This window comes from Peromyscus maniculatus, chromosome 8 (assembly GCF_049852395.1).
Source record: "Peromyscus maniculatus bairdii isolate BWxNUB_F1_BW_parent chromosome 8, HU_Pman_BW_mat_3.1, whole genome shotgun sequence".
NCBI classification, from domain to species: domain Eukaryota; kingdom Metazoa; phylum Chordata; class Mammalia; order Rodentia; family Cricetidae; genus Peromyscus; species Peromyscus maniculatus.
Window position 1 is genome coordinate 46,939,837 of NC_134859.1, and position 25,469 is coordinate 46,965,305.

General features: G+C 46.4%; 1 protein-coding gene across 15 annotated transcripts in view; it reads left to right on the plus strand.

The window, feature by feature from the left end:
• Pigl (phosphatidylinositol glycan anchor biosynthesis class L) overlaps nucleotides 1-25,469 on the plus strand; it is a 61,805-nt gene that overhangs the window by 22,956 nt on the left and 13,380 nt on the right. For 13 of the 15 annotated variants that reach the window (XR_006075426.2, XR_006075429.2, XR_013041681.1 and 10 more), the window contains one exon: nucleotides 24,660-24,750. The exons of the other annotated variants lie outside the window; for them this stretch is intronic. Coding sequence is in view for 8 of the 13 variants with exons in the window: in XM_006973557.4 (XP_006973619.2) it covers nucleotides 24,660-24,750 (91 nt within the window). In the remaining 5 variants the exon portion in view is untranslated. The remainder of the gene's footprint in view (nucleotides 1-24,659; nucleotides 24,751-25,469) is intronic. 15 annotated transcript variants of the gene reach the window in all.

Sequence of the window (25,469 nt, forward strand, 5' to 3'; positions counted from 1 at the left end):
GCGGCGAAGGAGTTGGTTTGTTTTAGGTTTGCTTTTAGTTTTTGACTTACATTTCTAAGGGCATGCAGTCTGCGAGGTCAGGGAAGGCAGTCGGAGCAGGAATTAGTGGGTTGTATCGCTCCTGCAGACAGGAAGCGGAGGGTGGTAAGTCCTTACGCCCAGCATGCCCCAATGCCCCCTTTCAGACTGGGATTCTAGCCCGTGGAATGGTGTCACCCAAATTTCAGATAGTTCTTCTCAACTCAGTTACCCTAACCTAGATCATCTCTCACAGATAGAGGAGGAATCTGTTTCCGTAGTGATTCTAAATCCCTTCAAACTGATGGAAGTATGGAACTGGCAAGACAGCCCTATGGGGAAAGGCACTTGATGCCAAGCGTAAGGACCTGAGTCGATTCCCAGAACCCATGTGGTAGAAAGTTGTCTTGTGACCACCACACATGCATACAAACACATAAGCAAATAAATATAAAAAAAAATTTAAGATGTTTTTAATTGTACTTACTTTTAAAATATATATAATTATTTAGGAGAGAAAACACATGTCATGGTGCTTATGTGGATGCCAGATGAGAACTTTTGGGAGTTGGTTCTCTTCTTTCTCTGTATGGGTCTTGGGGGTTGAACTCGGGTCATAAGGCTTGGCAACAACTGCTTCTACCCACTGATCCATCTGGCCAGCCCTTGGTTTGTTTTTTCTGAGTCTCACTGTATAGGCCTAGCTGACATGAAACTTGCTATGAAACCAGTCTTTGCAGCGAGCCTTCTACCCTTGCAGGTTTCAGCCTCCACCCCACCCCCACCCCCATCCCCCCACTCCCCAGCCCCCACCCCCAGGCTAACACTGCAGGTGGGAAGAGGTTATTTAGAGAAAGTTTGCAAATATTACAACAGTGAAGTAACTTTGTAATTGTATTGTGACAATCCTTGAAGCACTGTAGGAATAGCAAATGGTTGCTAAATGTCTCTTAGTAGGACATTAACAAACCATGTGGTGCTTGATAACAATGGCCCCCACAGGTTTATATATTTAAATGCTTAGTCACCGGGGAGTGGCACTATTTGAAAGGATTATAAGGATTAGGGGGGTGTGGCCTTATTGGAGGAAGTGTGTCACTGAGGTGGGCTTTGAGGTTTCAAAAGCCCAAGTGCCAGGCCCTGTCTGTCTGTCTGTCTGTCTGTCTGTCTCTCTCTGCCTGTGGACCAGGATGTAGCTTTCCGCTTCTGGTCCAGTGCCATGCATGCAGCTGTGCTGCCTGCTGTGATGATACTGGACTGAGCCTCGGCAACTCTAAGCAAGCCCCCAGTGAATGCTTTCTTTCCTAAGAGTTGCTGTGGTCAAGGTGTCTATCAGAGCAATAGAACAGTAACTGAGACAACATAATCAGAGATTGCTCTGCATACTTAGTAACCTTGGAAGTTGTTCAAGTACAATAGTGAATTTTAAAATACATACTTTCTGGCTGGGCAGTGGTGACATACCCCTTTGATCCCAGCATTCAGGAGGCAGAGGCAGATGGATGTCTGTGAGTTCCAGAACAGTCAGGGCTGCACAGAGAAACCCTATCTCAAAAAACAAAAAACAAAAAACAAAAAAAAAACTTTCTTCTTTACAGCTTTCTATATTTTTCATACTTTTAGTAACATGCACTCAGTATAAAAATTTGATTAGATTTTTTTATATTATTGCCAAATATACCTTATTTGTCCATTAATTTTGTTTTTTTAGAAATGAAGAATCAGGGCTAGAGAGATGGCTCAGTGGTTAGTAGCACTGGCTGATTTTCCAAAGGATCCACATTGCAACTCACACACATCTGTAACTACAGTCCCAGCAGAGCCAATGTTCTTATCTGGCCTTCTTAGGCACTGTATAGAGTGCACAGACATGCATGCATGCATGTCAAATGTCCATACACATAAAATAAAAGTATATACGTGTGTGTGTGTGTGTGTGTGTGTGTGTCTGTGTCTGTGTCTGTGTCTGTGTGTGTCTCTGTGTGTGTCTCTGTGTGTATCTATTTTGTTTTTTTAAATGAAGAGACAAGCAAGTACCTCCCGCAACTAGGGAGGAGGAAACAGGTGATTAGGTGTCCAAGGTCAGCCTCTGCTACTTAGCAATTTTGAAGCCAATTTTGGCTTCATGAGATACTATTTCAAAACAAACAAACAAAACAAAGAGAGACAGTTCAGGCATGAAGATAAAGCCTGTATTCCCAGGTATTCAGGACACTGAGGCAGGAGAATTACAAATTCAAGGCCTGCCTGGGCTATATAGTGAGTTCAAATCCGTCTTAGGCAACTTAGTAAGAGACCCTGTCTCAAGATAAAACCTAAAAAAGGAAGTCGAGGATATAGCTTGGTGAGAGAACACTTGCCTAACTCTCTAGGTTTAATCTGTGAAGCTCTAGGTTTAGTCGAAATTAGTGGCCCTCACTACCAACACCCCCCCCCCAACACACACAAAAGAATGAGTCACATGCCTATAATCCCAACAGTATTCCAAAAACTGAAGAGGAAGGATGTCAAGTTCAAAATCAGCCTAGGCTACTGTGTTTGTACTATCTGTGATTAAACATGTGACCAAAAGCATCTTGGGAGGGAAGGTTTTGTTGCAGGAACCTGGAAGCAGGAGCTGAAACAGACACCACAGAGGAATGCTGCTCACTGGTGCGCCTTTCAGGGCTTGTTCAGCATTGCTTTCTTTCTTTTCTTTTTCTTTCTTTTTTTTCCCTGAGACAGGGTTTCTCTGTGTAACAGCCCTGGCTGTCCTAGAACTTGGTCTGTAGACCAGGCTGGCCTCAAACTCACAGAGATCCTCCTGCCTCTACCTTCCTAGTGCTGGGATTAAAGGCGTGCGCCACCACTGCCTGGCCAGAAGTTACTTCTATGTTATTTGAAAGTTGCTCATGTCCTAGCCCCATCTCTGATCAGCCTCAGAGGCCCAGAGAGGCTGAAGGCACTACTGAGCAGTAGTAGTGCACACCTTTAATCCCAGCACTAGAGAGGCAGAGGCAGGTGAATCTCCAAGTTCAAGGTCAGCCTGGTCTACAGAGTGAGTTCCAGGACAGGCCTAAAGCTACACAGTAAAACCCTATTTTGAAAAACCATAAATAAATAAATAAATAAATAAATAAATAAATAAATAAATAAATAAATGAGAATATCCATTGCCTCACATGGTGGCACATGCCTGTGATCCTAGCATTTGAGAGATGGAGGCAGGAAGATCAGGAGCTCAGGGTTATGTTGAGCTATAAGTAACAAGTTAACAAGTTGGAGGCCAGCCTGGATACATGAGATCCTTCTAAGAGAGAGACAGAGACAGAGAGGGGGAGGACAATCTCTCTGTTGCCTGTATACTTAAAGGATTATGTTCCACAGTGCTCTATGCCTACAAATTCTGAATCTGCAAACTCAACCAAACAGATCAGAATAGCGGAGGGAGGGCATATGTCTGTCTGTTTGTCTGTCTGTCTGTCTGTCTCTCTCTCTCTCTCTGCACGCTCACATGTTCATCCATGTGTGCAGATGTGTATGCAAGTATCCTCATGGAGGTCAGGGTCAACATCAGGTCACCTCCTCTTTGCGCTCCACCATATTTTTTTGAGACAGGGTCTCTCACTGAATCTGAAGCTTGCAGTTTGAGCTAGACTGGCTGGTTAGCACCTCTGGGGGATCCACCTGTTTGCTCCCCCAGGTGGTAACCAATAATGTTGCTACTACTATTGGCTTTTTGTGTGGATTTGGGGGATCCAAACTCAGGAACTACACTGAACCGTCTTCCCAGCCTCATTTTAGGATTTTTCTCAAACAATCATTTTACTTTCAGTAACTGAATGTTTATTTTTCCTTACCTGTTTGCCAAGCTGTACTCTATAAGAACTTGCACTCCTGTTTTACAAAAACCTTCTTAGAATCCCCTGTCTTTAAGACTCCTCTACCCTGCTTTTTTTTTGATTGTTTGGTTTTTGTTCCTAAGCTACAAGTAATTCTTTGAGACTCTTGAAGATATTTTGAGATTATGAGGTTGTTCATCTTTTTCATTCTATTCTTCTATTTTTGAAGTATTGTATATAGATTTCTCCAGATTGCTTCTCATGCTTGAATAGAGTTAGCTACCTGCTGAAGACTAGTTTTGAAGAACAGAAAAGGGTGTGGATGATCAGAGGCCAAAGTTTCTACCTAATGTGTCTGTCGTCAACTCTAATTCACCAAATATTCTCTTTATGTGGAGACATCTATATTTTTAGTTTATTCTCATCTTTACCTCTTGATACTCCCCTAGAGGCAAAGAAGGTTGATATAAACACGAGAAATAACTTATTGACCTGATTTTCCTTCAAAAAATTAGGCTTGAGATGATTTGTTGTCTCTAGATCTCATGGATCACAATCAGAAATCACCAGGTGCTTCTGTGACAGGTGAAGCTCCATTTTGAGAAGCTTCATGTCCTATTGAATGTCCAAGATGTACCACTTACCAGGTGGCTACAGTACTAGGCAGTCATGCCTCATCCTATGTTTTTCTGTTGCTCAAATCTTAAATCAGTCTTTTAATATCTGAGCCAGATATTGAGGTAAAAGCTGAAAGATCAGAGAGACAAAGGAACAAGCCACTGCCACGTCTTACCTCCAGGACTCCTCAGCCTGAAAAGCCTCTAGCTGAAAGACTTGGTTCCTGTCTTCTCATGCCTTATATACCTTTCTCCGCCTCCCATTTTACTTCTTTCTTAGTGTTGGGATTAAAGGTGTGTGAGCTTCCCAAGCAAAAGCATGAGATCTACCCCCCCCCCATCAGAGCTGAGGACCGAACCCAGGGCCTTGCACTTGCAGGGCAAGCGCTCTACCACTGAGATAAATCCCCAACCCCAAGGCGCTCTACCACTGAGATAAATCCCCATCCCCAAGGCATGAGATCTTAAGTGTTGGGATTAAAAGCTTGTGACTCCCAAGTATTGGGATTAAAGGTGCGTGCCACCACTGGCTAGCCTCTACGTTTAATCTAGTGGCTTGTTCTGTCCTCTGATCTTCAGGCAAATTCTATTAGGGTACACAATATCTCACCACATTTTTCATTAAAGTTATTGTTACTTAATTTTTACTCTATTGTTTGAGGGAAGAGAATGAAGTGTCACAGTTGTGTGATGAGAAGTATTTAAAACAGGATCTCTTAGAGCCCAGGCTGTTTTCCAGTTTGTTAAAGTAGCTGAGGGTAGCCTTGAACTTCTGATCTTCCTGACTCTACCTCCTAAGTGCTGGGATTTGACGTACATGGTACCATGCCTAGCTTATGAGGTGCTGGGGTTGAAACCCAGGACTTAATCTATTCGAGGTAATCACTATACCAGCTGAGCTACACACGTCTTTTCATTCATTTTAGATGGGTAACTACTGATGGCTGGAAAGTCAGATGTAAAGAATGTAAGACCAAAGAAAAGAAATGAGGAGAAGACAGTGCTAGAAAGTGCTGTTGTCCAGGAGCCATGAAATAGGAATTCTGGCTGTGACACTACCATAAACTAACTGTGTCTCACTTGGCAAGTAATTTCTCCTCTCTGGCTTCCTCTTCTCTTGTACATAAAATGAAACAAGATGTTGATTTTACCTACTATTTCAGAAGACATTTCTTAAGGACAGAGGAGGTGGAGACCTAAATCTGAGAACTAAAACTCTTTAAAGAAGATAGAGCAATAATCTGAACCTGTGATTTGGTGTTGATCTCACACCTGGGAAGAGTCTATTCATTTTTTCATGAGGTGACTGTTGATCTCCTACCTACAAGGATGCTGAGTGTTCCCCGTGCAAACTTAAGTACCAGAATCTCCTCTTGGTACTCATCTCCTGAACAAACCACCACTTCTAAACTTTTTATAAGTGGCATAGGTTTTGAGTAGCTGGTCAACTTAACAGTGCACTTTTACTCAATAGTTCCTCTGGTTCTGAGAATGGAATTCAGTGTAGCATGCATGTTTGCGCATGTGAGACTGTGGGTTTGTGCCTCAGCAACACAACACACACACACACACACACACACACAGAAAAATCAATAAAAATTTGATATAGCTATCTTAGAGGATTTTATTATCACCAGAAACTAGATTCAAAAATAAATGGGGGGGGGTGTTATTCATAGTAAATAAATTTATGTGTGTGGCCAATTTGCCTGCAGAGGTCAGAAAAGGGGCTTAGATCCCCTGGAACTGGAGTTACACGCTTGTGAACCTTGTATAACGCACTCATGTGGGTGCTAGGAATTGAATCTGGGTCCTCTGAAAGAGCATCAAGTGTTCATAAGAGCTGAAACATCTCTCCATCTCCAAATAAAGTCATTTTTAAAGTAGACTCGGGTCAAGTGCAGTAGCACATGCCTATAATCCCAGCACTTGAGACGCTGAGGCAGGAGGATTGCTGGAAGTTCAAAGCCTACTTAGACTATAGTGGAAGATCCTATCTCAAGCAAACAAACCAGCAGACATGGAAACTGTCTCTAGCAACAGTGCTTTTAGATCCGGCCCCATTTGGCCTGGTGACAGCTGGCAGGCTCACCCACGCTCTGATCTCCAGCCCTCTGTTCATAAAGTAAATGTTCTGTTAGATTATCTCTAAGGTCTTTTTTAACAACCACTTAATTACTTACCAGACAGAGTAACTGACCTGCAAAAAGGTGTGTGACTTACAAATAAAATGGAAGATGCTCAATTTATATGTTTTAGCCTAAATCTTTTTTTTTTTAATTTTTATTTTTATTCTGTTTTTTTTTTTTTTTTTTTTTTTTTGAGACAGGGTTTCTCTATATAAAACAGCTCTAGTTGTCCTGGAATTCACTCTATAGACCAGGCTGGCCTCGAACTCACAGAGATTCACCTGCCTCTGCTTCCTGAGTGCTGGGATTAAAGGCATGTGCCACCACATCCCGGCTTGCTAGGGTTAATTTTAATGGTAAACATTACTCTAACTTTCCATGGGATATAATTATCCTAAAAAGTTATTGATGATCTATCTGAAATTCACATTTTTGTCTTGTTTTTGTTTTGCAAACAAGATCTGACACTGTCCCAGGCTGTTACTTAAAACAAACTCACTGCACAGCCTTAAATAGCTGAAGTCTATGACAATCCCCTGTCTCAGCCTTCCCAGTGCAAGCATGAGTCATCACACCAGGCTTTGAAATTCAACTTTGGGGTTTTTTGTTGTTGTTGTTGTTTTAACACAGGGGTCTCAATATGTAGCTTTGCACTAAGCTGGCCTGGAACTCATAGAAATTCATTCACCTGCCTGAGTGCCGGGATGAAAGGCTTGCATCACTGTGCTTGGCCTGAAATTTGAATTTTAACTGGTGCTTAGTGCTGTAGACCCTAACCCCTCCCCCATTTTTTTTCTTAAAGTGCTGGAGATTTAACCTGGGTCCTTCTGTTTTCACAGGCATTAGGCATGTGGCCCAGCCCTGCCCCCTATCTTTCCCCCTCTATCTTTCTTGTGTGTGTGTGTGTGTGTGTGTGTGTGTGTGTGTGTGTGTGTGTGTGTGTGTGTGTGTGTGCTGCAGCACATGTGTGGAGATCATCCAAGGACAGTTGCAGGAGTCAGTTCTCTCCTCCACCATGGTCAGGGTCAGCAGTGCCCTCTGGCTGGTTCCACCCATCTTTTATCTACTTAGCTTGAAGCAGATTGTGCATATCAAATTACTGCTTACTCTGTTGTTTACCTATTAAATAAATTCCCAGAATTCAGGGAGGAAAGTTACCGGTGACCTACTTCCTAGAACTGGCTGCCAAGACTGCATCTGTTATTTGCAGCTTCATCACTAACCTTTGCCACATAATCTCTTACACTTGTAATGTGCCCTAGTAGATACTTTCATTTCTCTCTGAGCTTTCAGTGTCGATTCAAGTTTTCCCACCCTCTAAACAGGGGCTGGCAAATGGCTCAGCAGGTAAGGGTGCTTGCCTCTAAGCCTGACAAGCAGAATTCAATTCCTGGGACCCACATAATGGGAAAGAATTGACTCCCACAAGTTGGCCTCTGACCTACACACACACACACACACACACACACACACACACACACACACACACACACACATACACAAAACATGATAAAAATTAAATTTAAAAAATGTGGTTTAACAAACAGCCTACAAATGCTGCTCAGTTGGTAAGGTGTTTGTGTACCATGGGCCAAGCCCTGGCTTCGCTCCCAAGTGTCTCAGCAAACCAGGTGTGATGGCACAGTCCTGTAACCCCGGCCCTGGGACGGAGGCGGAAGGAGCAGAAGTTCAATGCCATCCTTAGCTACACAGCTACAAGTTCGAAGTCAGCATGAGACATGTGAGATCCTGTCTACGAAAGAAAGAGCAGCAAGTAGAGATGAGGTCTGGCTGCATTGACCAAGCCAGTCTGAGTTGTCTGTCCTTCTGCCCTCCCCTCCTACACAGCTGGGATCATAGGCACAAAACAGTGTCTGTTTGAGAGTATTTTTAACGTGCTATTTGAATTTTGTATATGTGTAGTGTGTGTGTGTGTGTGTGTGTGTGTGTGTGTGTGTGTGTGTGTGTGTGTGTAGAACAGCTTTCAGGAGTGGCTCTTGCCTTCCACCTTGCAGTGAGTTTCCATCTGATTCTCCTGTCTGTAGGGAGGCTGGTAGATTAAAGATGCACACTACCACATCTGGGGTAGTTGGTTCATTTTAATGTGGGTTCTGGGGATTGAACTTAGGTCTCCTATTCCTGTGGCATTTTGCCTGCTGAACCGTTTCCCTGCCCCTAAATGTGCTATTTCAATTTTGATCATCTGCAACCAAAAATGTGGTCCTGTGCAGTCCGGCTGACCAAGAACCACCAGTTCTGTCGCCTCTTGTCCGTCAGGTAGTTTTACCAAGTTGTGACTGAAGTGGCCGTGTTGTAAGGGGCTGTAATGTTTCCAGTGCAGAGGACGCAGACAGTGAACCCAGGGTCTCGAATAGGTTAGTTAGACAAATGCTCGCTCCCTCCTCAGCCCTGCAGCCGTCTTTGGTGCCATTTTCTTCCTCGTTCCTAGGATCTACTTTGCTGCTAACTCTAGTAGTTATCTAAATGACAGCCATTGGCTCTCTGCTGTTTTCCATTAGCCCAGCTACTGCCGTTGGGCTAGACTATTATAGTTGTCTAAATGCTCTCCACTTCCCCAATCTATTCCTCCAGGCTAATTCCTAAGGCATCCTGACCTGACTCCTCCCCTGTTGACCCTCCCCATAATTCCTTAGTGTATACTATTTGTCCATGACATGGCAGGTACCTCATACCCCAGGCAAACTGAATTTCCTCTTCTCAAAAAAGCTGTGTCCCCCCACCCCACCCCGCCTCAGTACCCCTTAGCTCTGGCTGTTCTCTGTCTGGCATCCCAGCCTCTTGTTGAAAGGACTTTTCATCCCTGTACAGCCATGATGCCTCTTCTCTCATGATGCTGGGGGTGGGTTTTTGGTTTGTTTTCTTTTTTTTCCTTTGGTTTTGGTGCTGGTGAAGAACCTGGGGCTTTGTTCTTGCTCTGTGGCACATGCTTCCCTACTGAGCTGTGCCTCCAGCCCATCAAACTGGGTTTGATCTGCTTTCCAGAAGCTCCTGCCTCCCTCCTCTGAACCTCCGTAGCATCTTGGTCACTTTTTCTTGCATTTCTTTCTCCGTCTGGGATTTCATTATTTGAAGGCTTTGCTGGTCCCTCTGTCTACTCCTCTCCCTTTTTCCATCTCTCACGGTCCTCGCAGCTCAGTCAAGCCCAAACATGGGAACACATTGCCATGGAAAGCTTTCCTGTTTCCCTTCTGTTTCTCTTGGAGATCCCAGTGGGTAGCACCTAGAACGCCTGATGCTTACCACTTAACAGGTAGGAATTTGGAAGGATTCTGGCCCGTGTTCCCTGGCTTTCTACCCTGTCTTATTTCTTTGGGTCATGATGGTACTTCAAGTGCTTGTGAACATCAGAAACACACATCTTCTTTTTGGAGGTGACTGTAATTCTGGTTCTGTTACAAGAAGACTCAAGACCGGGGATGTGGCTCCCTTGGGAATTGTGCTTGCCTAGCACGTGTGAGGCAGAGTTCCATCCTAGCAGGGCATAAAGGAGATCCTGTTTCTCAACCTCAGCAACTGGAGGAGGAGGAGGCAGGAGGATCAAAGTTCAAGGTCACCCTCACCCTCACAGTAAGTTCAAGGCCAGGCTGGCCTATGGGAGCCCTATCTCTAAATAAATTAAAAATGAGTAAGAATGAGGCAGAATTTCAGTACCATAATTTTAAGTGCAGTCAGAAAGCTAAGCTTTTTTTTTTTCTTTTGGAGCTGAGGATCGAACCCAGGGCCTTACGCTGCTAGGCAAGCGCTCTGCCACTGAGCTAAATCCCCAGCCCCAGGCTGTCCCCTCTTCTCCATTCAAAGCAAGGTAACACAGCCTTCTGCCAGGAGGTTGTTTCTTTGTTTTTTCTTTTTGGTTTTGTTTTTATTTTTTCTGTTTTCATAGATTTCTAAATATTCTTCAACTCTGGGTGACCCCAACAAATTAGATCTGGCCACTAAGAAATGGAAAGTCATGTCAGAAAGAAACCTAATTTTCAGTGTGATCATACCGGGCAGATGGAGCAGATGAAGCGACTCTCCCGTTTGGGGGCCGCAGGCATGAGCCCTGGGCCAGGGGAGGACACACATAATGAAACAGTCTTGGTCAGACTGTGGTCTGCTTAGTCATAGTCTCGTCTCCATCCTAGTTATGCTGGGTGACTCCTGAGAAACTCTGATCTAGTTCACACGAGATGATTGCTCCTTGGTGGGGGTGGGGGGTGGGGGTGGGGGGCACAGCCTCTGTTTCCACTTCAGCCTTGCCTTCAGCCTTGAAGAGGGGCTGAGATGGTTGTGATCAGTTTAGGGCAAACCAACTTTGAATCACCCATTCTTAGACATAACCTCCCCCTTCCCCCCACCTCACCCCCATGCCAAGTCCAGAACCTTGTAGCTGCTGGGTAAGTATTTTACCACTGAACTACAGACCCAGCACCACCACCATATAAGTTATTAGGGTGCCTACGTGTGAAGTTGGGCAGAGATCCAAGTAAAGGACGCAGACATAGAATGAAGACAGATGTCGGGTGTCTGCGCTGTGGACCCTGTGAGCAGATTCTGAGTCTGGTTGCATCACTGCAGAATGCCCACATTTTTGAAGTGAGTTCATTACATAGGTTCCTTTCTGTTCTAGCCACATGTTATTAAGGTGTTATGCCAGAAATGGATGGTAGTTTTCCACAATAGTGGAATTTGCTGGATAGCAACATTCAAAAGACCTCAATGGCAGCAGTTTGCTAGATAACCCCACCTGCTTTAGTCACCTGGCCAAGGCAATTTCAGGTTTGTTTTGTTGGTTTTTTGAAACAAGGTTTCTCTGTATAGCATTGGCTGCCCTGGAACAAGGACTGTAGTAGACTAGGCTGGCCTCAAACTTACAGAGATCCTCCTGCCTCTGCCTCTCCAGTGCTGGGATTAAAGGTGTGCGCCGCCGCCGCCGCCGCCGCCGCCGCCGCCGCCGCCGCCGCCGCCGCCGCCGCCGCTGCCGCCGCCGCCACCACCACCACTCCACTTCCTTTTTTGGTGGGGGGGTGGAGGAGTAGGGGGGCTGTCACTGGGTAGCTCTTGCTGTCCTGGAACTCACTTTGTAGACCAGGCTGGCCTCAAACTCACCAAGACCCACCGGCCTCTGTCTGCTGAGTGCTGGGATTAATCCATGTGCCTCTACTGGGGGCATTTTTGTACCCATCTTAATTATTAATATTAACAGTCCTGTCATACAGCTCCCAGTAAATATATCTCTATATCAGCATGCATATGTGTGGCTTACAGAATGAGCACAGGGTACAGAGGCTGCAGCAGAGTTCGGAGGATCTCAGACCTGGACTGAGAGGGGTCTGGACTGATAAAATAATGTGGATGAGTGCTGGACCAGGTGGAGTTGCTGCAGGAGCTGCTGGAGTCGGGGATGGAGAGAGAGGCTGCAGAGTCCAGCAGGGGGAAGGCCGGACTGGCCCCACAGCAGGAAACAGTCAGGTCTTGACAGCAACCCAGTGGTGGGCAGGCAGTGGAACAGGCCTCATCAATAGCAAGAGGACCAAGCCGAGCTGAAGCTCTAGGGGCAGTTAGGAAGTCCTCTGCTTGTCAGTCCTGTCAGTCCGTGACACACACCCAGGCATCAGATGACAGGTTGTGAGGCCATGCCATCACAGTTAGGTGTCCACTACTTTAGAGGGTTCAGGTGGGGCAGTTACCTTTTCCTCAGTCTGGTATATCTGATACGTCATTGGACCTGGTTATGATCTCAGTACAACCATGTGCCCCTACTCTCCTAATTTATCCCCTTTTAAAAAATAAATATTCATCTTTTTATCCAACGCCAAATCTCAACAAGTGGGGATTCTTTCTTTCCTCCATTGTGTGTGCATAGGTGTTTTGTCTGCATGGGTGTCTGTGTGCCACCTGTGTGCAGTGCCTGTGGAGACCAGAAGAGGGCGTCAGATCTCTTGGGACTAGAGTTACCGAGGGTTCTAAACGACCATGGCAGGACTGGGAATCCACCCCTCTGGTCCTCCGAAAGAACAGCCACTGCTCTAAACCACGGAGTGGCTCCCTTACTTCTCCCAGGGATCACTCATGTATTTGTCAGCCTGTGCTGGAGGGGTGGAGCCTGACAGATGATGGCTTTTGAGTCTATCCAGGGGCTGCAGTCTTCCCCTTCCTCAAAATCGACCCAAAGTTACTCACACCTTTAATTCCAGCACTTGGGAGGCAGAGGCAGGTGGATCTCTGTGAGTTCGAGGCCAGCCTGGGCTACAGAGTGAGTTCCAGGAAAGGTTCCAAAGCTACACAGAGAAACCTTGTCTCGAAAAAACAAACAAACAAACAAACAAACAAACAAGGTTACTTGTAATTTGGTGTCTCTTAGGACAAGGCAAAGCCTGAAACCCGCTGTTTTATACAGTGTGGAGTAACATACAGCAGAGCGCAGCCTGACCTCAGCACCCCAGGAAACAGCAAACTGTGATGCAAGACTGCCTAGAAGAGCTTTGCAAGCTTTGTTGCAACAATATGAAGGATGTCTTTGAGAAGGAGAAGCACAGGGTACTTCTCGGTGTAGTACTGTTATTCAAACACAGGCCCTCAGCAGCCTCCGGGTTCCCTCTTCAAAATGCCAAAGAAAGCTCAGGACTCCGAGGGAGTTTGGGCATCTTCTATTACTCACACGGGGTCTCCAGTCTACAAGCAGCAGCAGCAGTATGTAGAGAACATATGTAGAGCATGTATATAGGGAATGGATGTAGAGCAGTGTGTAGAGCAGTATGTAGGGCAGAGAGAAAGCGGGTTCTAGTGCTCCAGGCTGAACTACTAATTGGTACAACCCACTGACTGCCAGGCCTTACTTCCTTCTCTTGACCACTCGGAAGAAGGTAAGTGGGCGTTAGCCCCCCTCCCTCAGCCGGTAGAAGCTGCAGCATGCCCGCAAGGGTACAGCCCTGTGACCCTCAGACCGTGTCAAGGGAATATTTCCCACAGGTGCCAAATGCTTGTGACTTCCTGGCCCACTTTACATCTCAGGAGAAAAGGGTCTCCTGGGGCTTAATCTGTCTAGGCTCCTAAATGGCTTGACCATGAGGCCCTTAGCAGGACAGATACTTCGTGAGTGTGTTGAATTTTGTAAGTCTCTTTTTTACACCTCCCAGTCCATGCTTTTTCTTCTCCTGTTCACTTTTTTTCCATTCTTTTTTTTCCTCTCTGCATTTGTTTCACTCTGGAGCAGTGGTTCTCAACCTTCCTAACACTGTGACACTTTAATACAGTTCCTCATGCTGTGGTGACCCCCGACCACAAAATTATTTCGTTGCTACTTCCTAACTGTAATTTTGCTACTGTTCTGATATGCAGGATATCGGATAGTCTATTTCCGGGGGTGGGGGGTGGGGTGTCAAGACCCACAGTTTGAGAACCACTGCTCTCAACAAACCCCGCCCCACCAGAAGCTGCTTAACCCTGCTTTCAAGTGTTAGCTCCAACCTTTCAGCCTTGATCCAATCCCCTGCACCTCCCTGGTTCCCCTGTACCTCTAACACTGCAGGATGGCCTCTGCATGGGGACAGGCCCTGCCTCCCAGAACGATCCCTTGGTGGGGAGGGGCCAACTGCCAGGCACCGGCTAAGCTTGCAGGCTCCCGGGGCCTGCCAAAGCAGTCACACTGAACCCTGCTGACCTTTGCCCATCTGAGATGACAAAGGAAGTAATTAAGTTTAGAAATGTGCCTGAAGTGGGTGGAGGAAGGGCAGCCGATTCTGCCAGCCCTGGGCTACGCAAGCCACAAGCCCAAATAAGGGCGCGGGAACCCACGTCCCTCTGTGTTAGAGTTCAGAGTGCAGTGTGCAAAAGTGGGACTTGGTTCTCAGAGAGAAGCTATTACCTAACCCTGCTGGAGTCTGCTGCCGCATCCACCACCACGGCCGCCTCTGCAGAGCGCTCGGGTGGCCCGAGCCTCCTCTTGCTAGTGGGGGGAGAGGGCCTCCCTTCTTGCGTCTGGTGACTGGAGGGGTCTACCGCCCCATAGATTTTTCCAGATGCTTCCATGGTGCTGCTGAGGGACTGTAAAAGGTACCAGTAGAGATGAGTCGTTAGAATGTGTGGGGAAGGTCCGAGTTTGAGGATATTCTACTGTTAGGAAAGCAGGCGTCACAGGCCCGGCCAGCTTGTTTACTGGACACAGAGGGCCAGGATGGAGCTGGGAGTCTGGAGCCTTTTCCTGTAGCACTAACACTGTTGGCTGAGTCCACCCTCTCCCCACCCCCAAGGGCTTGTCAGGCTTGTCAAACCGAAAGCCCAGTCACATTCAGCTTCCTCTGCTGCATTGGATGGCTGCCAAAAATACTGAGACCTCAGAGGTCTTCAAGGCCCTCGTCTCCACCAGCTGTTGGTGTGGCTCAGCAACCGCTGTCTGCCGCTCCTGCCACCGACTAGTCACGCTGCCACCCCCACTTGGAATCCCTGACCTCCTGGCCAGCTCCTCTCTCCTTTCCCTGGCAAATTCCTTCATCCTGCAGGAACCCAAACCTCACCCGCACCCAGCCCTAAGCATCCTGAGGGAATAAAGAGTGACCTATATTCAGGTTTGTTCCCAAAACTTCGCCCCATGCATGGTGCCTAAGTGTGGGCATGGTCCAGGTCAGTTAAATGCATGCTGAATTTGTTCCCTGAGCCCTGCCTGATGTCATGGGGTCCCTGGCACTCCAGGTCCCCACTGCCTGTCTGACAGACCCGTGCCACAGGCTCACTCTATCACCTGCTCTCCACTTCAAGTGCCATTTCTGTCCTCGAGCACCCAAGGGAACTCAACCCCCAAGTCCAGAGAGCAAACCGGCGACAGAGAGAAATACGTCCTCGGCCTAAGGTGCTTTTCTAACAGCTTTTTAGACACCTGTGGGACCTCACAAGCCATGTCCACAACTGGGCCAAATCAATAAAACTGCCCTACATCCCTCCCTCTGTGGTTCACTCCAGCCCACCACAGTCCATGTCTCCAGAACACGGCACTGAGCTTGGCTTCAGTCGAGACTCTGCTTTCTGGGAAGCTGAGACTTGGTTGTCTGGAGACTTCCATCTATTAGGAGCCTTTTCTTTGGAAGCTCTCCCACTTCTTTGGAAAATACAATCTCTTTTCGTATTTCTGTTGCTCTCTAATGTGAGTTATTCTTCATGAGAAGACAAGCAGAAGTTTAGGGCCTGGGGGATGTTTCTGGCGTACACGTTAACATCCTATATCTTGGACGAGTCCTCACTTTTATTCTGAACAAGCCCAAAGATGTGCGTTATCTTTGCAAGTCACTATTCAAGAAGTTAGAGAAATTGCCCCCTACTGGTGAAGCCGCAGAACTGCCAGCCCCTTGGTAACTGGTGAATGTTGGTATCTCTCTACTTGCTTAACTGTGGCTGTTAAGCTTCTCTGTTTCCTTAACATAACTTCTTACAAGTGTGGGGTCAGAGGGCACACAATCTCCTATACCCAAATGGCCTCTCTGTGGCCATTTAAACTCCCCTGTGCCCTTTCTTAGAGGCATCTTGCTTTAATCTTGCATTGTTGCATTTTTTCTGAGAATCAGAAAAATACATTCTATTTTGATGGTTTGCATTCCATCCTTGTAAATGGCCTGTTTCCCTTAAGCAATCTTTTTTTCTCTCTCTTCTCATACAGGTTGGCCTCAAACTTGCAATCCTTCTGCCTCAGTCCCCTGATTCTGTACATGTAAACCACCACACTCAGCTTCCAACAATCTTTAAGACTTAAGTTTTTGTTAGCATATAGTAATTGTACATAATGGGTTTCATTTTGACATTTTTTTTTTCCTTCGAGACAAAGTTTCTATGTGTAACTTTGACTATCCTGGAACTTGCTTTGTAGACCAGGCTGGCCTCAACTCAGAGAGATCCACTGGCCTCTGCCTCCCAAGTGCTGGGGTTAAAGGTGTGTGCCACCACCACCTGGCCTCGTTTTGACATTTTCAAACATCTGCAATGTGTCTACAATGTGTCTTTATCATAATCACCCTCCCCTCCCGCTACTGTTCTCTCTCCCCAGATAGTCCTCCTCTCCTGTCAAGTCTATCTTTTCTTTCCTTTTGTTTGTGTGTTTGGCCCAGTGGGTTTTCTTAGTTTCATTTTCAGGAGTATGGATGAGGAGTTATTTACAGGAATATGGGCACCTTACCAGAGCCTACACCAGGAAGAAAATGTCTCTCCCTTTCCCAGGAACCATTAACCCTCTATAGAGCCTCAAGGTTGGGTGGGGCCTAGTGAGTCACTGATGAGCCCAGTCTTATGCAGGTTTTAGGCACATAATCACAACTGCTGAGAGTTTAAGAAAGTAATGTCCAGCTGGGTGTGGTAGCACATGCCTTTAATCCCAGTACTCAGGAGGCAGAGGCAGGCAGATCTCCGTGAGCTCGAGGCCAGCCTGGTCTAGAAAGCGAGTTCCAGGACAGACTCCAAAGCTACACAGAGAAACCCTGTCTCAAAAAACCAAAACCAAAAATATTTGAGGGTGGACAAGATGGTTTAGCAGGCAGTGATGCCTCCTGATAAGCTTGATGACCTGAAGTTGATCCCCGGGACACATGGTGGAAGGAAAGAACCAGCTTCCAACTTGTCTGCTGACCTCCATGCACACCATGGCAGGCACTCATGCATGCATGCACACAAACACATGTGCATTCACACAAAGTAAATAAACGAAGCATAATTTTTTAGAAAGAGAATATTTTAAGTAGTCCTCACAGTTCCTTTGTGCACACCCTTGGAAGTTAAGCCTTTTGTTGTTTTTCCTTTGCTGGCTCTTGCAGGAAACAGCACAGGCTGATCTGGGCTGGAGAGTCTGGGTCAGAACATCAAGGTGCAGGGCATCACTTTACAATTAGTCAGGAAAACTTAGAAACTCAAAGCTCAATAACTTTGTTCCCTTCCCTGGAAGCTTCCAGAAATCTAGACTTAGAAATTACAAATTACAAGGGAACTGCTTTAGAATACCTGTCTGCTGGGGCTGGGCAGGTGGCTCTGCAATTAAGAGCACTGCTGCATGATGGCTCAGTGGTTAAGAGCTCGGGTTGCTCTTCCAGAGGTCCTGAGTTCAATTCCCAGCACCCACATGGTGGCTCACAACCATCTCTAATGGGATCTGATGCCCTCTTCTGGCCTGCAGGGACACATGCACATAGAGCACCCATATACATAAAATACATAAATCAGTCTTAAAAAAATAAAGGCACTGCTGCTCTTCCAGAGTACCTGGGTTCGATTCCCAGCACCTGCTTGGTAGCTTATGGTGGCCTGTAACTCCAGCTCAGGGGATTAGATGCCCTCTTCTAGCTTCCCTGTCTCTGGGCATATATGTGGTTCACAGACATCCTTATAGACAAAACACCCACTTACATTTACAAAACAAAACCTGCCTTTTGCTGGAGCAAAACAGACAAATCAGTCACCTTTTTTTTTTTAAAACTATGTCAGAGAGGGAAGGCAATGCCTGACATGGTTTTAATGTGAAGCCCAAAAGCTTTTAGAGCTTAGCTTCTACTTGTCTCCCAGTGACATCCCTGTGATTTCTAAGGAAGAATTGGTTACAAGGATAAAATTGTAACCTTTTGTTTGTTTAATAAAAGTAGAACGCATTTTCTTATAATATTCTATTTAATCTTTCTCTTCCTATAAAATAGATTTTTTTCATCAATCCTTACTATGGGAAATATTTTGTTACTTATAGTTTCATATTTGTGGACAGATTATTTTAGGATAAAATACATCTGAGAATTAAGTCTGTTTGGAATCTGTGATATTTTTTGTCTCTTATGAAGACCTTTTCCTTAAATGGAACTTGTCTCAATTTGGAAGAGCGCCTAGCTTCCCTTCCTTGAACTTGAAGACCGTAATGTAAGATCAGTGCCGCCTACTTTTAAACTTTGCCTAGGACACGTAACCATCAGAAATTCCACCTGAGACTTGATAAAATCATAGTCCTTACAATGTGAGTTCTGTTCCCAGGTAGCTTCCTTAGTGACTGTATGATTACTCATCTCAGTAATTTTCTTGTAATCAGGACTTCCTGACAGCGTTTGGGGGACCCCAGGAAGGAGTCTCAGCTCCACCCTTTCATCCTCAGCAGCCTGTGGAGTTCAGCTAGGCTCTTAGGGACTTTCCTTTGGGCTAAACCAGGATTTGTGGCTTCACCACAGAAAAGACTTTCAAGACCAGCAAGTATGAAGGCTTTATAAAGATGTTGTAATACAGGTTCAAGTATGAGACTTATGAGAGAGGCACGAGGAAGACAAAATACACCCGAAGTCATGGGTGTGGATACAGTGCTTACTTTCCTGTTGCTGAGCCAAAAAACATGGCCCAGGCATCTACCAATAGGAATGATTTACTGGGGACAGTTCAGAGGGACGGGAGTCCATCACCATCCTGCTTGGGAGCACGCTCCCCGGAGCAGCAGCAGAGGGCTCCCATACTGATACACAAAAAGGAAGAGAGAGTACACTGGCAATCGCAGGAAGCTTTTGAAACCGTAAGCCCGCCCCAGTAACACATGTCCACCAACAAGGACACATTCAAATACCAGAGATTTATGGGGACCTGGGTTCAGTGTCAAGCACCCTCATGGCTGCTGACAACCATCTGTAAGTCCAGACACCCTGTAATCCAACACCCTCTTCTGATCTGTGGGCACTGCCCGCGTATGGCACACATACATACAGGCAAAACACTTATTCCCATAAAATAAAAATAAGTCACTGCTTAAGTCATAGAATCGATAATCGATCTTCTCAGGGTGCTTATAAGAATAATAAATAAGGCCGGGCGGTGGTGGCATACGCCTTTAATCCCAGCACTCGGGAGGCAGAGCCAGGCGGATCTCTGTGAGTTCGAGGCCAGCCTGGGCTACCAAGTGAGTTCCAGGAAAGACACAAAGCTACACAGAGAAACCCTGTCTCGAAAAACCAAAAAAAAAAAAAAAAAAAAAAAAGAATAATAAATAAATATAAGTAAGTATAAAAGTACCCGAGAGCTGGACCTGCAACAGAAGAAATGAAAGTTCAAGGCCAGCCTGAGTTATAGAGTAAATGCAAGGCCAGACTTGGAACTTTGAGACTCTAAAGTATAGCTAAGGCCAGGCATAGTGATGGATACCTTTTGTTTGGTTGGTTTTTTGGTTTTTTTCCAGACAGGGTTTCTCTGTGTAACAGCCGTGGCTGTCCTGAAACTCAATTTGTAGATCAGACTGGCATCAAACTCAGAGAGATCTAGTGGAGGACACCTTTAATCCCAGCATTTGGGAGGCTCAAGGCCAGCCTAGTCTATACAGTGAGTTCCAGGCCAGCCTAGGAGAGATTGTGAGATCCTGTCTCCAAATTAAAAAAACAATCAAACAAAAAACATGCATTAGGTTCAGTGCATGCCTGCACACACACCTTAGATTTTTAGAGCAGGCATGATGTGAATTGTGCTTATGAGTTTTTCTTTTCAGCCTATAGAATATATGCCCTCTCTGAACCCCTCCTCTCTGTCACTCTCCCCATGTTGGTTAACACTTTCCATCTACTCTTTTTCACAGGGTTCTTGTAAGAGTTATTCTAAGCCCGGGTGGTGGTGGCACATGCCTTTAATCCCAGCACTCAAAAGGGAAGGGAGGCAGAGCCAGGCGGATCTCTGTGAGTTCAAGGCCAGCCTGGTCCACAGAGCGAGCTCCAGGACAGGCACCCAAACTACACAGAGAAACCCTGTCTTGGGAAAAAAAAAAAAGGTGGGGGGAGTTATTCTACACATACTACTCACTTCGCCTTCGACTCAGAAATTAAATTTCATTGATTTTATCACAAGGAAATGATTTTTATCACATTGAGAGCCACATACAGAGAATTATATGTATTGGCTAACCTTAGTACAATAATAAAAACAAGAAACAGCCTAAGTAATTGATCATGTGGAAACTTTTAAAAATGAAATCAGCAGCTTGGGAAACGGCTCACTGGGTAAGAATGCTTCCTGAATTCAAACCCCCAGTGTCCATGTGAAAAAGGCAGGCATGGCTGCACCTGCCTGCAACCTAGCAATGTAGGCGGTGCAGGCGGGAGGAGACTGGAGCTTGCTGGCTGCCAGCCTAACGCTGGGTTTGGAGAGAGGCATGGTCTCTAAAGAATGAAGAATGGTGGAGCAGGACTCCCATTGTCTTTCCCGGCCACCGTGCCTATCCGGGGGCACATGCTCCTACATATGTGCCACACACACACATAATCAACTCTAAGTTAGGAATTGTTTCTGCTGTAGATATCAGAAAGCTGGCTAGGGTAGAAGCCACTGTGTTGGCTGAGGTGGTGTGCTGGCTGACACACCCTTGGGGTCTGTGTCCCCCTTTGTCACTCTGTGGTGTCTGTCTTTCATACCTGATTATTCTACAGTCCAGTATGGCGACTGTAATTCTAGCCAGCAGGTATAAGCTCCAGCAGGAAGAAAGACTGTACCGAGAAAATGGGACACAGGTCATTCACCAACTGTCTCTTAGAGTCCAAAGGCTGACTCCAACACGCCTGTTTACACTCTGCCAGCACGGTTACCAAAGCAGAACTCCCACTGTACCAAAGAAGATAGAAACCAGGCAAAGGTTATTCCTAGACCCGGGCTTTGCACTGATTAGAAGGGCACCCTAGGCAAAGGGGAAGCTCATTTGGTCGGAAAGGAGTCACGCTTGTTTTTATGTACATACATTAATGTGCTTGAATTCTTTTGATTCTGTATTTTCTTACATTGAGTTGGAGGGAGGCAGTTGGGATGCCTTGCAGTCCCTGCCTGGTCCATGTGCTTTTTAACTCGAATCAGTTCTTGAGACAGTCTTACTCTGTAGCTCAGGCTATCCTGGAACTCACTGTTGTAGCCTAAGCTGGCCTCAAACTCTAGAATTCCTCCTATTTCAGGTGCTAGAGTTACAGATGTGAGTCACGATGCCAGCCTTTGTTTTTGTTGTCTTTGAGTTTCACTATGTAGTCCTGACTGGCCTGGAACTCGCTGTTGAGCAGGCTAGCCTTAAACTTGCAGGAAATCCTCCTGCCTCTGCTTCCAGGTGTTAAGATTCTAGGCGTGTGCCATCATATCCAGCTTGTAAGATCTTTTTTGTTTGTTTTGTTTTGTTTTTGAGACAGGGTTTCTCTGTGCACCTCTGGCTGTCCTGGAACTCGCTCTGTAGACCAGACTGGCCTCAAACTCAGAGATCTGATCGGCACTGCCTCCTGAGTACAGGATTGAAGGTGTGCGCCACCATGCACACAGGATCTGTCTTAAAAAGATACTGTCTTTCTAAGTTCTTGCCAAGAGGCCAGTATAACTAACTGCCTTTAGCATTGCCAGATAAGTTACATCTCAACCACCTGGTCCTTATTAAATATTCCTTAATGAAGGTGCCTTGTAGGTGGAGAGGCATGGGTTCTTACTGTTTTTTAAATAAATTGTCCTTCAACTTGAATTATACCAAGCACACAAGAAATATCTTTATTCTTATATATGTTTACTTCAGGAAAAGAGATAGAAACAGCTCAGGCCGTATTGGTAGAGGAGGAGAGTGAAGGTTCTCATACACAAGGCTAGTCTAGGGTAAGAATTTGACTTTGCCCTTGGCTTCTGGGAAGTGGGTGCCATAGCTGATAGTACTGGCTTCAGTGCAGACGTTGGGCAATATAGTGTCAGTCACATGGAGGCTGAGATCAACTGTAGCCAGTCAGTGACTTGGAAAACTCTGAACAGGGAAACGTGGCACACTTTCCTGGTTGCCACTGCCACACCCTGAAGCTGGACCAATGCCATGCCTCTGCAGGGAGCACAATGTGACCTCTGCATCTAGAGACTTCCTAGACTCCACCTTAGGCATCTCTTCCTTTGGCTGACTTTATACCTTTTCTCTGTCAATCATGCGTGGAACAAGTGTCAGCAAGTGGTCCATGTATTTCTAGTGGATTGCTCATGGTTTAGGGAAACTTCTGAACTTGCAGCTCAAAAATCAAGGCAGGGCTCAGTGGTAAAGGCACTTGCTGCTCAGCCTGATGACCTGAGACCCAGGGACCCACATGGTGGAAGAAAAGATCTAATTCCTGAAAGTTGTCCACACACACACACACACACACACACACACACACACACACACACACTATGGTGTATATGTGTACACCCCCAATAAGTAAAGAGATTGACCTTTTTAAAAAGTGTAGGGGTTGGGGATTTAGCTCAGTGGTAGAGCACTTGCCTAGCAAGTGCAAGGCCCTGGGTTTGGTCCTCAGCTCTGGGGGGCGGGGGTGGGGTAGGGTAGGGTGTAGGCATTGTAGGGAGCTGTAGCCACTGAACTCTCTGACCTCAAGCCCCCTGTAGAAGCCTCAGTGGAGTCAGCAGCACTGAAGGTAGGCCTTGTGCTAGATGCAATGTGCCAGAGGGAATGTGCTAGAAAAAGAAGTAGAAAAGAGCAGGCAGAACTGTCAAGTTAATAAGAGGCCCAAAGTGAACATTCTGTTTGAAGAGAGGGTTCCAGGAGCAGTAGAGCAAAAGGCGCTCTTTCTGATTTCATTGTCTTCATGCTCCTAGGAAGGCTGTCCATGTTAGAACTCCTTCTCAAGTAGACTGAAGCAAGGTAAAGCCAGAATTTTAGAGAAAACATTTGTATATGCTGGGCTTTCTTTAGGTCAGCGGTTACTAATGACACTCTCCTGAAGTCAAGGAGGAGCAAACAGTTCCTCTCTAGATGCTAGAGAGAAATAATGAATACATTTCAAACCAATAGTGGGAACAGTTTCCAATGAGCTCCCTTTAGCCAGTGCCATTCTAGGCACAAAAGACAACCTCAGGAAAAAACAAAATCTCAACGGATCAGGAATCTCAGGAACTTGACTGAGTGCTGAAGGAGGAAACAGGATCTCAGTGGCCCAGTTCTGATTGCCCAGTCTTCTCAAAGTCACCATCTCGAGCCAGTGGGACGGCACAGTGGGGAAAGACACTGGTCCCCAAGCCTGATGGTCTGGGCTCAATCCCAGAACTCACATAAAGATGGGAGGAGACAGATGACTCTTGAAAATTGTCCTCTGGGGCCGGGTGGTGGTGGCGGCGGCGGCGGCGCACGCTTTTAATCCCAGCATTCAGGAGGCAGAGGCAGGCAAATCTGTGAGTTCGAGGCCAGCCTGGTCTACAGAGCGAGATCAAGGACAGGCACCAAAACTACACAGATAAACCCTGTCTTGAAGAGAGAGAGAGAGAGAGAGAGAGAGAGAGAGAGAGAGAGAGAGAGAGAGAGAGAGAGAGAGAGAGAGAGAGAAATCGTCCTCTGACTTGCAGAACCATGCTGTGGAATGCACCTCCAGGGAGCAAGGCTGGATTTTGTAGCCGTGTTCCTTTCTCTAAGCCCAGCCTCTGCTCCCTGGGCTGTTGGCCATGCTCACTGCAGGACCATCCTGAGCAAGCTGACAGACCTGGGCTCTCTAGAGAAGGCTGGGAATGTGGGGTAGAGGTCGCCAGTGAGTCAAAGGCAATAATGACAGGATTTAGTGATGAGACACCTGTCATTTTCCTGTTGAAAACCTTGTGACTCTTCTTGGCCCAGAGTTCTAAGGTCAGTTATCGACCCTCCCCGTAGGTTGTGTAGACAGCCTGCCTGGTTGGGAGCAAAGAGAGCTGTGTGTGTGGTGTGTGATGAGCCTGGATTTCTAGCAGTTTTGTTTGTAAGCCTTATTTCTCTAATGACATCTGAGCATGTGAAGGGTAGGGAGCTCCCCAAATGCTGATGTAATTCCTCACAGAGCTGAGCACACACCCACTGGGTCTCAAGAAGGTTATTCCTGCCTGCTGGTGGTGGTGGTGGTGGTGGTGGTGGTGGTGGTGGTGGTGGTGGTGGTGATGGTGATGGTGGCACATGCCTTTAATCCCAGAATTTGGGAGGCAGAGACAGGTACATCTCTAAGTTTGAGGCCAGCCTGGTCTACACAGCAAGTTCCAGGACAGTCAGGGCTACACAGAGAAACCTTGTCTCAAAAAAAAAAAAAAAGATAATAATAATAATGAAGGTTATTCTCACCTTCAAGTGTGCTTCTTCTCTCTTTCAGTGAGTTTCCAGATGACCCCGGAGTACAGTGGGACACAGAGCATGTGGCCAGCACCCTCCTCCAACACATAAAGGTCAATGACATCAACCTGGTAAGACAATGCCACTCTGAGTGGAAAGCCCAGGCTCTCCGTCCTGTCACATGGGCTGGCTTCTGCCGCTTGTCTTATGGCTGCCCCCCACCCCAGCCCTACTCCAAGCCCACTCTAAAAGGCTGTCTGCTAAACCCGCTGAAGAGCAGACACGCCTTCCACTTATGTTTGACTTTATGAGTGATCAAGTGAAGCTCACGTAGATCAACCTGTTTCTGTCTCGGAAATGCTAGGATTAAAGCCATTCACCAGCATGCCCAGCTAGCCTCCATTTTTTTGTTTGTTTGTTTTTTTGGTTTTTAGACAGGGTTTCTCTGTGTAGCTTTGGTGCCTGTCCTTGATCTCGCTCTGTAGACCAGGCTGGCCTGGAACTCACAGAGATTTGCCTGCCTCTGCCTCCTGAGTGCTGGGATTAAAAAAAGGCATGCGACACCACTGCCCGGCCCCAGAGGACAATTTTCAAGAGTCATCTGTCTCCTCCCATCTTTATGTGAGTTCTGGGATTGAGCCCAGACCATCAGGCTTGGGGGACCAGTGTCTTTCCCCACTGCGCCGTCCCACTGGGTCGAGACGGTGACTTTTAGAAGACTGGGCGATCAGAACTGGGCCACTGAGATCCTGTTTCCTCCTTCAGCACTCAGTCAAGTTCCTGAGATTCCTGATCCGTTGAGATTTTGTTTTTTCCTGAGGTTGTCTTTTTGTTTTGTTTTGTTTTGTTT